Source organism: Bos taurus, chromosome 6 (genome assembly GCF_002263795.3).
Source record: "Bos taurus isolate L1 Dominette 01449 registration number 42190680 breed Hereford chromosome 6, ARS-UCD2.0, whole genome shotgun sequence".
NCBI lineage: Eukaryota > Metazoa > Chordata > Mammalia > Artiodactyla > Bovidae > Bos > Bos taurus.
The window spans coordinates 5,817,015-5,833,801 of NC_037333.1; the positions used below are offsets into that span (position 1 = coordinate 5,817,015).

At 36.7% G+C, this 16,787-nt stretch overlaps 1 protein-coding gene across 3 annotated transcripts in view; it reads left to right on the forward strand.

Moving 5' to 3' along the window:
• PDE5A (phosphodiesterase 5A) overlaps nucleotides 1-16,787 on the forward strand; it is a 148,555-nt gene that overhangs the window by 71,334 nt on the left and 60,434 nt on the right. For all 3 annotated transcript variants that reach the window (NM_174417.2, XM_024993001.2, XM_024993002.2), the window contains 2 exon segments: nucleotides 8,375-8,483; nucleotides 9,522-9,609. In NM_174417.2, coding sequence (NP_776842.1) covers nucleotides 8,375-8,483; nucleotides 9,522-9,609 — 197 coding nt within the window.

A 16,787-nucleotide genomic window follows, 5' to 3' on the forward strand; every position in this document is an offset into this window, starting at 1 on the left:
CAAGACCCACAGACATATATTTCAGATATATTTTTGCTTTGTACTTTGGTCCCTCGGTGAAAATTTAATAGGCTTCTGAGTCTGTTCAGATTTGGAAATAGCCCTGGGATTTAACTGACCCCAGAAGGGTGCCTGCAGTCTCCATCACACCAATACATGTATGCATGGCAAGAATCAGAAATCTGTTGTAGTTCATTTCTTTTTCATGTTCTTTGTAATTTTAAAATTTATATTCATTTTTTGTTGGCTGGTACACAGAAAAAATAGAAAGTCAAGGTTATATGTATCAAGGTTATAGACGTTACTGGCCCAATTTTATACGTGCTTTCTGAAGAACTTTAAAAAGGATTTAGAGTTAACTAACAAATGTTCTTTCTCATATTTTTGTACCCTTAGCAAATTACTGGTGGTGTTTGCTTAAGCAATTGGGTAATCCCAGGAATATAAGTCTGCCGGGGTCAAGCGTCAGGAATTCTTGGGCATAATGCCATTTGTATTTTTCATTATTTATTTCTTTCAATTATTTCACTCCCTAAAATAATTCATGTCAATTTATACTACCCCTTATTAGTGATATTATAATTAAAAGCCGCATATTATCATGGAAATAGAACATTATTTAACTTTACCATTGACGTTAAAGTTCCAGAGTTTTCACTCTACAGTTGACCTATCAGAGGATTATTTCATGTTGGTGAATGATGTCACAGTAATATCCTCAGGAACCAAGTCCCTTGGTGGTAGTTCTTTAAAAACAACCTCTGTGCAAATCTGTAGAACATTCTGTAAGATAACTGGCCTGAAGTGAAGTGAAGTGAAGTTGCTCAGTCACGTCCGACTCTTTGCGACCCCATGGACTGTAGCCTACCATGCTCCTCCGTCCATGGGATTTTCCAGGCAAGAGTACTGGAATGGGTTGCCATTTCCTTCTCCAGAGGATCTTCCCAACCCAGGGATCGAACCTGGGTCTCCTGCATTGTAAGCAGACACTTTGCCATCTGAGCCACCAGGGGATAACTGGCCTAGTCTCTTCAAAAAGTCAACAGTCATTGGATAAAATGGAGGGAAGGGCTGTCCTTGGACATAACAGCCAAATGCAGTACATGAACCTTGATTAGATCCTGCTGCTAAGTCACTTCAGTCGTGTCCGACTCTGTGTGACCCCATAGACGGCAGCCCACCAGGCTCCCCCGTCCCTGGGATTCTCCAGGCAAGAACACTGGAGTGGGGTGCCATTTCCTTCTCCAATGCATGAAAGTGAAAAGTGAAAGTGAAGTCGCTCAGTTGTGTCCGACCCTCAGCGACCCCATGGACTGCAGCCTACCAGGCTCCTCCGTCCATAGGATTTTCCAGGCAAGAACACTGGAGTGGGGTGCCATTGCCTTCTCCGATTAGATCCTAGTTAAAAGCAAATAGCTGTCAAAGACATTTGTGAGGATAATTGAAAATCTGAATATGGACTGGATACTGGATATTGGTGTGGAATTATTGTTACCTTTTCTTTGGCATTACTAAGTGGTTAGTAGAAGAATGTTCTTATTTTTAGTAGATTCGTGCTGGTTTATGTAAGGATAAAGCGTTAGGATGTCTGCATCTTAGTTTAAAATAGTTCAGATGGGCCGGCTGGGGAGGGAGTAGGGTGTAGTAGGGTGGGTGGGTTATGAATTAGGAGGTTAGGACTAAGCCTATATACACTACTGAATATAAAACATAATCAACAAGGACCTCCTGTATAACATAGGGAACTATACTCAATATTTTGTAATAATCTATCAGGGAAAAGAATCTGAAAAAGGGAAAATATTCAGTTATGTATGTGTACACATGACATATATGTATTTTACACGTATATATACATATATAACATATATACATATATGTATATTGTGTTGTACACCAGAAGCTAACATGACATAGTAAATCAACTGTACTTCAATTAAAAAATTTTTTCCTTCAATTAAAAAAAGATATTTTCAACAACAAAAAAAATACGGTTCAACCAAAAATAAAACAGTAAATATATCTAAATATAATAAAGCAAATATATCTAAATTTAGTATAAGTAAATGAATATATTTGCACATATGTAGATATAGCAAATGTGGTAAAATATTAAAAATTGTTGAATCTACGAGTAGGATATTTATTTTGCTTTCAGCTTTCTTATGTATTTCAAAAGTTCACCATAAAAAATTGGAAGAAAATGTTTGTAATAAAAAGCTGGAAGTAAAATGAAAATCATCTTTGTAGGTCATATAAAGCCAAACTGTCTGAGCTTGCAGCTGCAAGAACAAAATGCTTGAGTGTGCAACCTGGTTTCGTCCCAACCTCCCTCGTTAGCACGGACCCCATGGACCGGTGTGGGGTCTGCAGGAGCTGTCTTCTGCCCTGTATGCCTTTCCTGTCTTCTTCTCTTCCCTTTCATGGCATTTCCTGTCCTTTTCTGTGCTCCCCATCAGGATGGAGAAACTGTTGACTCTACTGGTTTAAAGTTGTTACTTTGTTAAGTGATTGTATTTAAATCAAAACATTATATTAAGAGTATTATTTTACCAATATGATACAATGAAAGACCTTTGCTTCTATTGAAAGTATTTCAGGAAGCTGCAAAGGAGCAGATGTAACTTGGGGACAGATAGGGAATGGGTTTGACTTGCAGGGTACACCTGACCTAGGCTGTGACCGCTGACCTGGGTGTGCAGTGGGTACTCAGGGTACATAAAGCATGGAATCTCTACCCCAGAGATGTTTCTGCTACCCTTGAATTTTTGTTTCATAAAATTATATCAGAATAGCTGACCTTTATTTCCCTTTTGGCATTGTTGGTCATGAACTGAACTTTATTTCCCATCTCCACATCTGTTCTTTCCTAAGCTTCTGTGTGTATATTTTCTGGCATTTTTAACATTGCTTTAGTGGATTTTGAATCCTTTTTGAATATGTGATAGTATGTACATGTCCTGGTGAATATGTATGTATCTTTCTTAAGTGCTGGTATTGGGCTGTACTGCCTAGGTCAGTTATGAAGTCTTATTCTTAGGAGGAACATTAATAGATACTATTTTTATTTTATGACACCATAACATTTTTGTTGCTTTTTATAATAAACATTTTAGAAAACTTTTAAACATTAAATATTTGATTATTTTACTTTTGGCTTGCATAAATAATGATTACTATGTAGACAAATATATATATATACATGTTTATTTATGAATTTATATATATCCAGAGGAGAATAGGAAAATGAGTATGATATGCATATTAAATGTATAAAATGATGAGAATTCCCTAGCCATCTAGTGGTTAGGACTCTGTGCTTTCACTGCCGGGGCCTGGGTTTGATCTCTGCTTGGGGAACTACAAATGCGCAAGCTAAGAGGCACAGCCAAAACAGAAAAGAAAAATGTATAAAATGAGGAATTATCTATATTTACCTTTAAATGTATTTGTGTGGCAGCATATTTCTGTGTACTTTTATGTATTCACATTGGGATTTTTCTTATTAATTCAGGTAAGTGCTCTAATTCTGATAGTTGAACAAGCCCAGTGACTTGGTGTAATAGTGACCTCTACTGGTGAATATGCATTAAAATACTAAAATCTTACTATATATTTGATTTGTGCTACTGTATACTTGTTTTGTTTCTAATGAATGTCACATTCCCTCTCTGTAAAAGAAAATATATCTTTCCACTTTTAAAAAGTATTCCAAGACAGTCTTAGTGTAAAGATTTTTTTATAAAGGATAAATGTCAGTATGGTTACCTTAAAAGACTAATTTTACATGGACCATTTTAACTGATTCATTAACCGAGTTTACAGTAATGAAAATTATCTAACACCAGTGCCTTACATTAGCTAATAGTTAGCTTTTAATCTAATGATGCAGTACAAGACCTCATAGTGATGTATGTTTTTATTTTAATAAAAATTAGATATCAGGCTTCATTTTATGAAAACTAAAATGGTGTTTAGTAACTAGCTTTGTAAAAGGACTAGCTGATACTGACCCTTGGCTAGCAGATTCTTTATTACATTTCTGAAATTTCTTATTGATAGAATTTAGGCCTTTCCAGTTTTCATTATTAAACAAACACTTTGTCAATGCAAACCTCTTTCATGAGATGAAATGCTTGGCAGTTTGATGATGTTAGCAATAAGCAAATCGTTCTTTTTAGGCAATTATGTGTCAGTGGAAAAGCATGGCTCACTTAGTACTCTTCTAACCAACCATCTGATTAACTTTTAAAAGAGAAAATAATTTATTGAAGACAGTTTTGAAATGTTAAGTATACAAATAAAGAATAGTGAAGGTGAACATTATACATAATTATTAGAATTGTATTATCGATGGGATCAAACACAGTAAGCTCTTGGGGTTTGTAGAAATTGAGAAGTGAAGGTCATCTCCAGATGATGGGAGGTTTCAGAGTTTTCTGTGCTTCAATTCAGAGAGCCACCTAATTAGAAGGAAAAGTGAATGTGATGTTATACCATTTCTGTAAGTTCGTAATTTTAAGAAATAGATGTTTTAGTGCTATAATTCCAAATTAGTTAATTTCATGTTAATTTTGTGCTGTGCTTAGTCTAAAGTCAGTTGTAACCAGCTCTTTGCAACCCTATGGACTGTAGCCCGCCAGGCTCCTCTGTCCATGGGATTCTCCCAGCAAGAATACTGGAGTGGGCGCCATGCCCTCCTCCAGGGGATCTTCCTGATCCAGGGATCCAGCCCAGGTCTCCCGCATTGCAGGTGGATTCTTTACTGTCTGAGCCACCAGGCGAGCCCCGTGTTAATTTTAAATGCATATTTTATCACATAATGACAAACACATGGAATTAATCCTTTAAGCTCATGTTCTTGGAATATATATACTACTTGTTAATTATAATTACATTGGGAAACATATTTAAATGCAGGAACACCTACTATTTGTAAAATAGTAAAAAGATTTGTACTCCTTTAAAAAATGGTAGACACAGAGTATGAGAGTGTAGACTCTGACATCGGACTGCTTAAGTATTTGGGTTCATCTGGCTCCCTCTATTGAAATCATGATAATAACAAAAGTCATATGTCGTTATCATCATCATCATCATTGTAAAAGACGTTTGGACAAAGGAATCCTTTTCCAGTGTACTCCTTTCTCTTTGTAGATGCTTTTTCATTTTTCTTATCTTTACTGTAGCATCTTTTATTTTCCTGAGACTTCTGTTTTCTATGAAATATTTATTGTTTTAAAATAGTTTTGTTAACCAAAATCCTTCACTTATCTCATAACCTTTTCTTGGGATTCTCCCCAGGTAATTATGTACAAAGTATTAGGAAGCCAGGCGTATCCTAGGTCTAATGTCTCTAACATTTTTCATGCCTTCTCAGATTATCAGTCTAGGCTCAGAAGTGTTCAGTCTGAAATTCATCTATTCCTCTGTTACCACGGTCGTTTCCCTTTCTTTCTTTTTCCGTTGTATATAGTACTGGACATAAGTTCATTACCTGACTTGGCCAGTTACACTTAACCTAAAGTGTACATCAAAGAACTGAAAGTCACTCAGTCGTGTCTGACTCATTGCGACCCCATGGACTATAGAGTCCATGGAATTCTCCAGGCCAGAATACTGCAGTGGGTAGCCATTCTCTTCTCCAGGGGATATTCCCAACCCGGGGATTGAACCCAGGTCTCGATCTGGGTTCTCGAACCCAGAAGAAGAGAATGGCTACCCACTCCAATATTCTGGCCATATCAGAGGAAGGAAAGACAAAAATATCTTGGCCAGGAATGAGGCCACAACTTCAAGAGTCTTTGTGGTATCACTAGTGATCAAGAACACCATTTGAAACCACTGTCCTAGAAGCAGTTTGCACAGGCTGAGTGAGAAGGAAGATAGGAAAAGATTGGAAACTTGAGAACTCAGAGCAAGTGGACAGTTTTCCTGAGACACCACTTAATTTTGAAATGTTTCCGTCTATTCAGTTCAGGCAGTTCAGTTGCTCAGTCGTGTCTGACCCTTTGCTACCCCATGGACTGCAGCACACGAGGCTTCCCTGTCCTTCACCAACTCCTTAAGCCTGTTCAAGTTCATGTCAATCGAGTTGGTGAAACCATCCAACCATCTTATCCTCTGTCATCCCCTTCTCCTCCTGCCTTCAATCTTTCCCAGCATCGAATGAGTCTTTTCAAATGAGTCAGTTCTTTGCATCAGGTAGCCAAAGTATTGAAGTTTCGTCTTCATCATCAGTCCTTCCAATGAATATTCAGAACTGATTTCCTTTAGGATGGACTGGTTGGATCTCCTTGCAGTCCAAGGTACTCTCAAGAGTACCTTGAGTACTTCTCCAACACCACAGTTCAAAAGCATCAATTCTTCAGCACTCAGCGTTCTTTATAGTCCAACTCTCTCATCCATACATGGCTATTGGAAAAACCATAGCTTTGACCAGATGGACCTTTGTTGGCCAAGTAATGTCTCTGCTTTTTAATATTCTGTCTAGTTGGTCATAGCTTTTCTCCAAGGAGGAAGCATCTTTTAATTTCATGGCTGCAGTCATCGTCTGCAGTAATTTTGGAGCCCAAGAAAATAAAGTCAGCCACTGTTTCCACTGCTTCCTCATCTATTTGCCATGAAGTGATGGGACTGGATGCCATGATCTTAGTTTTCTGAATGTTGAGCTTTAAGCTAACTTTTTCACTCTTCTCTTTCACTTTCATCAACAGGCTCTTTAGTTCTTCTTCGCTTCTGCCATAAGGGTGGTGTCATCTGCATATCTGAGGTTATTGATATTTTTCCTGGCAATCTTGATTCCAGCTTGTGCTTCTTCCAGCCCAGTGTTTCTCATGATGTACTCTGCATATAAGTTAAATAATCAGGGTGACAGTAAACAGCCTTGATGTACTCCTTTCCCTATTTGGAACCAGTCTGTTGTTCCGTGTCCAGTTCTAACTGTTGCTTCTTGACCTGCATACAGATTTCTCAGGAGGCAAGTCAGGTGGTCTACTATTCCCATCTCTTTTTTAGTTTGTTGTGATCCACACAGTCAAAGGCTTTGGCGTAGTCAGTAAAGCAGAAGTAGATGTTTTTCTGGAACTCTCTTGCTTTTTCAATGATCCAGAGGATGTTGACAATTTGATCTCTGGTTCCTCTGCCTTTTCTAAATCCAGCTTGAACATCTGAAAGTTCATGGTTCACATGAAGCACGGCTTGGAGAATTTTGAGCATTCCTTTGCTAGCGTGTGCGATGAGTATAATTGTGCGGTAGTTTGAGCATTCTTTGGCATTTCCTTTCTTTGGGATTGGAATGAAAACTGACCTTTTCCAGTCCTGTGGCTGCTGCAGATTTTTTCAAACTTGCTGGCATATTGAGTGCAGCACTTTAACAGCGTCATCTTTTAGGATTTGAAATGGCTCAACTGGAATTCCATCACCTCCGCTAGCTTTGTTTGTAGTGATGCTCCCTAAGACGCACTTGACTTCACATTCCAGGATGTCTGGCTCTAGGCTCTAGGTAACCATCGTGGTTATCTGGGTCAGTAAGATATTTTTTGTATAGTTCTTCCCACTATTAGGCTTTCCTATTTCTTCAGTTAGTGATCTTACAGTTACTGTAGGCACATCCTTTCAGAAATTTACGGAGTAAATTTGCATAACCTGACCGTCTTTGCCAAGTTTATTCCCATCACCAGGGAGTGTAGGAAGTTTCCTAATGAAAAGGCATATTCTATTCTGTTTTCCCAACTCTGGTACTGGCATTATACTTACAAGCCCTCTGACATCAGGTTAACAGGTTCTACCTGTTAAGCAAGAAACTGGAAAAAGAGTTGGGAAAATATTGTAAGCTCAAAAGCATTGTTTTTCATTTAAATACATGTCTTAAAGCACCTCAAAGCAGAAAAATGAAGAGAGAAAAACTTAATAAAATTCTAGACCTGCTCGATTTTTCTCTTGGTCTAAAATGTGTAAAAGATTATTCTCTTGGTATGAGTAGACAAATAAGGAAATAAAAACAGACACTCGACTTTAGACATTCTATTATCTGATGAGAAAATAAGACATAGAGGAAAATTCATATGGATTTCACATTAAATGGCACAAAAATCAACATGACCGTTAACAGTGGTAATATTACTTAATGACATTTTAAACTTGTTTTCGATAGCTGAAAAGTTGTGAGCCTTTGTTTTTTCAAAAAATTTCAATTATAGTAACTACTGAAGTTGTGCATCATCGAATATGTTTAAAGCTTCATTTTCTAATTAAGCTGTACACTTTGCTCCATAATTTCAGACTGCTGTGTTTCTCTCATAACCATCTATGTGCCTGTTTTGCCTGCTTGTTTTCACTACATGGAAAGAACTCACCTCTGTTCTTTCCACAGGGAACGTGATGCAAACAGAATCAATTACATGTATGCTCAGTATGTCAAAAATACCATGGAACCACTTAATATCCCAGACGTCAGTAAGGACAAAAGATTTCCCTGGACAGTAAGTAACCTGCTTCTAGACTTGGAGCTTGACGGCTGCTTTTCTATCGGACCTGCTCTGTACTAGTTACTCTTAACCGAAGGACCGGCTCCAGAATTGACTCTTTGGAAGTGATCTGTGCTTGTCCCGATCTGAGGAAGGGAAATAAAATAGCTCAGAACATCTGTTCAGAGGTGGTCAGCAATACCTACGTATTTTTCTCTGTACTTTTTGTCAGTTTTTTAAAAATGTATTAATGAAATATCATTAACTTTGAGGTAGTTTTACTGTTACCTACGTAATATCAATTGACACTCTTTAGATAGTATTTCTAGAGTTCCCGAGTTTGTCTTCAAATATTAAGTTCCATATGGCTTGAGTGTCTGTAACTGGTCATCTACCACAGTGAACAGCTTCTGAAAAAGCAATGAGTATTTGTTTTTCTTGACAGCACACCTACAAGGGTCAGTTTCTCAGACATTGGAAACTTTAGGTTCTAATATGTTCTCTCATCTGACTTAAGAAAAGCATTGCAGTTGGAGGCAGCTGCCTTGACTTTGTTATTTGCATATCTAGAAGACCTTTTTAGGACTGTAGCAATATGGACAATAGAAACAGTGGTAAAACTAAAGAAAGAGACATTTGTAACATGTAGAATCCTTGGTGGTGTAAAGATTCTGATCTCTACCCTTCTTATTAAGTTACTTGAGACATATACTACACAGGGATAGTTGGAACTCAGTAAATATTTTGCTTAGTACTACTGTAAGCTGCTTAAACTTTAAAATGGAAAATAAAAGAAATATAGGTAAATAAAATGGAAAATAAGAAAAAAATTAAACATAGGATATTTATTATTTTTAGTAAAGACTGTTTTTTATTGCATTTATATGAACTTCATTATAATTTGTGCATTTTTTACACTCTGATGTTATCTCCAGCTAATAAAAGATAAGCATATTAATAACTTCATATGTCCAGTATGGTTTGTATAGCATCTAATGGGCAGACAATCTGTTCATAGTATTTAGCTGTTTTGCTTTTCGTTTCTTTGTTTAGAATGAAAACATGGGAAATATAAACCAGCAGTGCATTAGAAGTTTGCTTTGTACACCTATAAAAAATGGAAAGAAGAACAAAGTGATAGGTAAAGCCTTTTCATTGACCTCCACTCTGCACTTACTAAAGAAAAACATATATTCCTAGAAACTTCTTTCCAATGTAAATTTAAGGACTAAAATATGGAAAAAAGATGAAAATTGGAATGATAAAAGAATTTTGAAATAATTTTACCTTGGTAAATGTCGACAAACATTTGTTAAATATCTTGTTAAATATGATATACTTTTGTAATTATAATCCTGTTTCAACAGAGGTTTTGTTTAAAAATGACATGTTGAAAGTTAATAGACTGAGGGATATCAAATTGATAATGTATATTGTTTTAAAGCCTCACATCTTAGTTTATGATTTTTCTTTTTTTGAATATGTGGTTTAGATTGTAGATTATATTCATTGAATACTCCATGTTTTCGGCACCCGGGATAAATCAGTGAATAAGTCAAAATCCCTGCCTCAGGGAGTTTACATGCTTACATAAAGTTTAGTAAAACATGTCTACTGCAGGAATGGTGGAAGAAGGCATTCTCAGAAAAATGAGATGATGTTTCCCGTTACTGACATATTTGTTTCTTGGCACTGCAGGTTATATTAAGAGTCGAAAAGAAAATTTATATGCCAATTATGGCTTCCTTGGTGGTTCAGATGGTGAAGAATCCACCTGCAATGCAGGAGACCCAGGTTCAATCCTTGGGTCAAGAAGATCCCCTGGAAAAGGGAATGGCAACCCATTCCAGTATTCTTGCTTGGAGAATGCCATGGACAGAGGAGCCTGGCGGGCTCCAGTCCGTAGGGTTACAAAGAGTTGGACACAACTGAGTGACTAACACATGTGTGATTGATGCTGTAAAAATAGCGTGAACTGTTAAATATTCCCCCTAGAAATTGAAATAAAGGTTAAAACTTTTAAATAAAAACCCTAATGGTGCAAAACTTAGCTGTATAAATTTACCTTAAAAAATCTGATTAGTTTCCAGGTTGAAAATCAGTTTCCAGAAAAAAATTTCTGGTTAGTTCCAAGATTTGACTGTAATTTTATTAAAGAAGAGTATCAGTCAGAAAGGTGGGGGAGGGAGGTATTGTTTATGAAAGTGGGGAGTGGGGAGACCAGTACTAAAATCGCCTCTCCAGTTCTGTCCAGTAGTCTGGGAACTTTGGCCCTTTCGTGGAGATGGGTGTGGAAGGCTGTGTCAGTGTACAGGCTCTTCTGACCACTTGGCGAGACCAGCACGTGGGTGGCCATGCATGCAACAGGTGGTCCTCGTACTTCCCAGTGATGCCAGTTCTCCTCCTGGTGTGCATCCTTGCTTTGAGACAGATACACCGACTTACACCTTGAAACAGCCCACCAATCTGACTTCCCTTGTTCTGATTATTTACTTTCCAAGATACGTTAACTCATGTGAGGAGAATGCCTCCTTCCTAGCCTCACGAATGCAAGGCTCGCTTTGCCAGTTGTTCCTTTTCGTAGATCAGTCCCCTGGACTTGAGGTCGTGGGCTGAGTTACAGGTGCACTACTCGCATTCCTGAGGCAGATCCAGTTCTTGTTGGTACCCATTTCTTGATACTATTCTGGTTTTATAAGTCAGTCTCTGAGCTGAGGTACTGTTCTGCACCCCAGAGAGCAGGAGGTGTCCTCGGTGTGGTAATCTGCTTTGCGAGCCTCTGGGGCTGGGCTCACTGGTAAATTGCCTCATCAGCCTCTTGGAAGACAGCCTGGTGACTCCCTGAAGGCTGTTCATCACTTGCACGCCTCTCAGTTCTCAGAGAAAAAAGGAGAAGCTAGTGAACTCATGGATTAGCTCTTTTCAAGAGTATCACTGATCAGATCCCTAACAGAGACCAAAAAACTGACCGAGGTGCCCTATGATATGACACTGAGTAAATGTTTAGTTAAAAGTTTATATCCTAGGGAGTTAGGTGCAAACTACATAGCAGATGTTATGCTTTTTGATAGAAGTGCAGAGCTTACAACAAGCTGCCTTGACTTTGAAAATGTGAAATGAATTCCAGAAGTGATGCACCATTTATTAATACTAATATGTTCTGGTGAGAAGGAGGGTAGAGTGGCAGCTGGCCACATTAAGTCATGTCTTCACTTTTTCTCAGCAGCATCTCTTTGGAATAATTGGGAATGGGGAGTGGCTGGAGGAAGTTATAATCAGGCTTTTTCATCACTTTACACAAGTGATAAATAAGAGTCATTTGAGGAAGCACAGAGATCCCTGGATAGGAATAGGACTCAGGATATCCACGTGGTTCCACTCTCCGTTTAACCTTGTAAACAGTTATGGGCACCTTATACAACTAAGTCACACCCTTCAGATCCCTTCAGAATCCACCTTCTATGGTCCTGTCATTGTTCCAGACAAGTGAACAAGAAATGAACAGTACCAGCTAATGTAATCAGACTTCTGTCTGCATATATTTTGTGTCATTCTTATTTGATAACAAGAGTCAAAAGTAAGCAAATGTTGTTTTGGAGAAGGAAAAATTCCCTACCAATTAGAAGAAAGAAAAATACCCTAGTGAGATTTCTGGTGGGGGTTCAAGGTAATTCCAATAGGGAAAATTTTCAGTGTTCCCCACTGTTCTGTAAGTGGGGACAGAGTTCTGTAAGTGTGACGAAACAGAGAATTTGAATTCTCAAGTGAACTTTATATTCACAGATGTACCATGGAAAATAGCATGGTTGTAATAATTTTTCTTATATGTCACAGACCAGATTTTGCTATTATGTAATTCTAATACATAATCCCTACAGAGTTACATGCGGAAAGACAGATGGGCCCATGTGTTTTTTGTAATCTTTCTTTCCTTCCTTTTTTTCCATTACTGACAATTAGATGAAATTGTAGACATTAGAGGAGTGCAGGGCCTGTTGTATCATTAATGTTTGCTCAGTGGTCTGGCTGATACAGAATGTTTCCACGACTTTGTTTCCAACACTATTAAGAAGCTCCTTTCCTCATGAAGCATTCATTTATTTTAACCAATTATTTCCCCTATTTATTAGATTACATTTGTCTTTTTCTTATATTTACCAGAAATACTCATGCCTATTTTCCATGTCAGTTTCAGGGCATGTTTTGAAGAAATCAGTTCCATTCCCATCCAAAAGGAAAAGTTGTTGAGAACATTTCCACTTTAGATAACTTACATTTATGTCTCTTCTTTTAGTGAAAAAGTGATGCACGTCATAGTGTTACACCACATGTTATTTGACACAGTGAAGTATGAGAGAGAAGTATGTATTTCTTACTGAATGTATTTTCTAAACTCATACTGTCAATTCTTTGCTCATCTATGTGTGGCAATATGATTCCAAGGCATAAGTAAATGCTGTAAAATTATCTAAGTTTAAATTCGACTTCTACTTAATTTTCTTTTTCATATTAAATTATATCATTTGGCAATCTATTCAGTTGTTTGTAAAAAGATTTGCTAGGGTTTTCCTAACGCAAACGTAATTACATTGTGCAGCGTCATACGTGGTACATGTTGCCTGTGTTGCTTACGGGATCCAGTTTTTCCCAGTTAGAGAACTGTAAATTGTGTTTAATGATAAGAAGCACTGGAAAATAAGGCTGTAGAGACAGTAATAATTGGAAGAAAATGAGAGAGAAAAAATAAAACTAGTGCATTATATCTTTAAATTATAAAAGTGAAAATCTACAGAATGAAAATAAACATAAGGATTATAGTTTCAAGAATTGATTGAAGAAATAGAAAAATAAGAGAAACTGCATAGTAGCCCTGGAAAACAGAGCTTACCTTTATTGGACGACCAACATTGAGGAATTTCTAGAAGATACTAATATGAAGTATATACTGTTTATAAGAACACGCTGTACACAAAATGGGCAAAATTTGAATAGAGATAACAATATTAGTATCAGAGAGGGTAGATTTTAAGATAAAAGAGCATAATGTACAGAATCACTTTGCATCGAATAAGTTAAATTCACAGAGGGAAGTGTAATTGTCATAAATGCCTCTAATAAGGTAAATAACATCATTGATATATAAAAGTCAAAGCTATTAAAAATACAAAGAGAAGTGGACAAAATGGTAGTCATAGTGAGAGTCTTTAATACATTTTTCATAAAATGCTAAATAGGAAAAAAGGAAACATTAGAATTGATTAATATAAAAAATTAAATGATTTAATTGGCATACATTTACTTTTATATGTCATAATTTAAAAACAAATTCCTTTCAAATATCCATTAGAAATTTACAAATACACACATACAACATAAACTTAGTCATTTCTGGAAAGTAGAATTGAAAACTACTGTCATGGATCACAGGGCATTAAAACTAGAAATGCATAATAAAAGGATAAATTAGAAGGGAAAAGCTCACTTAGGAAATGAAAACATTCTCCCAAATGTCAAAGAAGAAATCAAAAGTCAAAATGAAAGTATAGCATTTCAGAAAATTAGTGGTCACCTCAATTTAATATAAAAATGCAAGGTATAAGGTCAAAAATGTACTCAGAGATGTAGAGTTTTAAATATTTTGCTATTTTCATTGGGAAATAATAAACTAAAGAGCTGCTTGATGAAAGTGAAAGAGGAGAGTGAAAAAGATAGCCTAAAGCTCAACATTCAGAAAACGAAGATCATGGCATCTGGTCCCATCACTTCATGGGAAATAGATGGGGAAACAGTGGAAACAGTGTCAGACTTTATTTTTCTGGGCTCCAAAATCACTGCAGATGGTGACTGCAGCCATGAAATTAAAAGACACTTCCTCCTTGGAAGGAAAGTTATGACCAACCTAGACAGCTTATTAAAAAGCAGAGACATTACTTTGCCAACAAATGTCTGTCTAGTCAAAGCTATGGTTTTTCCAGTGGTCATGTATGGATGTGAGAGTTGGACTATAAAGAAAGCTGAGCACCGAAGAATTGATGCTTTTGAACTGTGGTGTTGGAGAAGACTCTTGAGAGTCCCTTGGACTGCAAGGAGATCCAACCAGTCCACCCTCAAGGAAATCAGTTATGAATATTCATTGGAAGGACTGATGTTGAAACTGAAACTTCAATACTTTGGCCACCTGATGTGAAGAGCTGACTCATTTGAAAAGACCCTGATGCTGGGAAAGATTGAAGGCAGGAGGAGAAGGGGACGACAGAGGATGAGATGGCTGGATGGCATCACTGACTAGATGGACAGGAATTTGAGTAGACTCTGGAGTTGGTAATGGCAGGGAGCTCTGGCGTGCTGCGGTTCATGGGGTCACAAAGAGTCGGACACAACTGAGCGACTGAACCGAACTGAATCAGGAAATAATGAAACTATTTCAACTAAGTGTTCATCTCACTCCCCACACTGCCCCCAAAATAAATAAATGAATAGGAAGAAAGAAAGCAGAGGAAAGAAATTGAAAAGAGAAATTTATGAAATGAAAAGGGATAGTACAATGAGATGATGGGCAAACACTAAACAAACATCCAACACAGATAATGAGGGAAATAGATCAGATCAGTCGCTCAGTCGTGTCTGACTCTTTGCGACCCCATGAATCGCAGCACGCCAGGCCTCCCTGTCCATCACCAACTCCCGGAGTTCACTCAGACTCACGTCCATCGAGTCAGTGATGCCATCCAGCCATCTCATGGAACAAGAAAAGAAATGTAATTATAGATGCAGAAAAAATATTAAAAGATGTTATATAATACACTGTACCAAAAAAGTGGTATGTTTTGATGAAACAAATTGTATAAAAATTGGTAATAACCAATACTAAGGAGAGTTTAAAATTTCTCATGGAAGTAGTTGAAAAAGTTATATTTTTTAAGTCATTAAAAAAAAAAAAGAACATTACCCAAAGTAAATTCTTACCAAAGCAACCAGAGGACAGGAAAGGATGAAATAAGGTGAAGTATGGAAAAGGAAATAACAAAGTAACTAACAACATGATATGACTGTTAAGTGGAAAAACCCAAGAGAATCAGCTAAAGGTAGCTATCTCAAATGAGAGTTGCAAAAGTGCCTGGCTTTCAAATTGTTAAAGGAAAATAACTTGCTTACATGGCAAAACAAATTTGTTGGAAAATAATAATGGAAAAAAATCCCATTTTCAACAGTAACAAGGAATAAACTTTGTCAGAAATAGGAACATCTATGTGAGGAAAACTATAAAACTGTACTAGATAACTTGAAAATCTTCAGTACATGAACTGACAAAACATTTCCTGATGATAAGAATTTTTTTTTAAGATGTTAAGTTTTTGCAGATTAGGTTTTATTTCAATTTTAATACATGTCCTGATAAGGTTGTTTCTTAAAGGGGAAGGGAGTTCTTAACATAAAAAATTCATCTGGAGGATAACATATAAGAAGAATTATTTATAAAATTCTTCTGGAAGGATAGTGTAGAATAATCAGAGTTGATGGATAGAGAATTGTCTTATCAGAAATTAAAATAATGCTGTATAAGTAACATAATTAAAAGTATTAAATGTGTGCTCGAAAAGATGGCAAGATTGATGGAACATAATAGAAAGTCTAAATGCAGACCCAAGTCTAATATAATTTGTGTTGGTATATAATAGACTGTATTTCTGTTTCTAAGATGTTATTGGTTGAAAGACACCATTTTATGTACCTCAAAGAAAGAAAGACATGATTTCTGTTACACCATTACAAGCAGTTGATGAGAATGCAAATTGATTTCATAAAATTTAAATGTGAAAAAAGCATACTGTTGAAATAATATGAATTTATTTTTTGAGGTGACAATTTAAATTATTAAAGTATGAATAACTAAGTTTCATAAGAATCCAGTAGCAATTTCGGGGGGGATTAAGTACAATTAAAAGATTAAATGTGATAGAATGAATCTGTAAAAGTGCTAGAGGAAAATATTGGTTTATATGTAGTTTTAAAACAGGGAGCTTCTTTTAAAATCAAGACACTATAGTTGAAAACTTAAAAGATGACTTACTTGAGAAATTAAATCTTTTCTGCAGCGAAAAACTTCCTAAATTAAGATAATTGGCAAATAACAAGTGAAAAAAGATTTTTTTTGCAAGGTTGGTCATAAGGGTATAAAAGGGCAGGTCTTGTGTGTATATGTGTTAGTCACTCAGTCGTGTCTGACTCTGTGTGACCCCATGGACTGTAACCCGCCAGGCTCCTCTGTCCATGGGATTCTCTAGGCAAGAATACTGGAGTGGATAACCATTCCCTTCT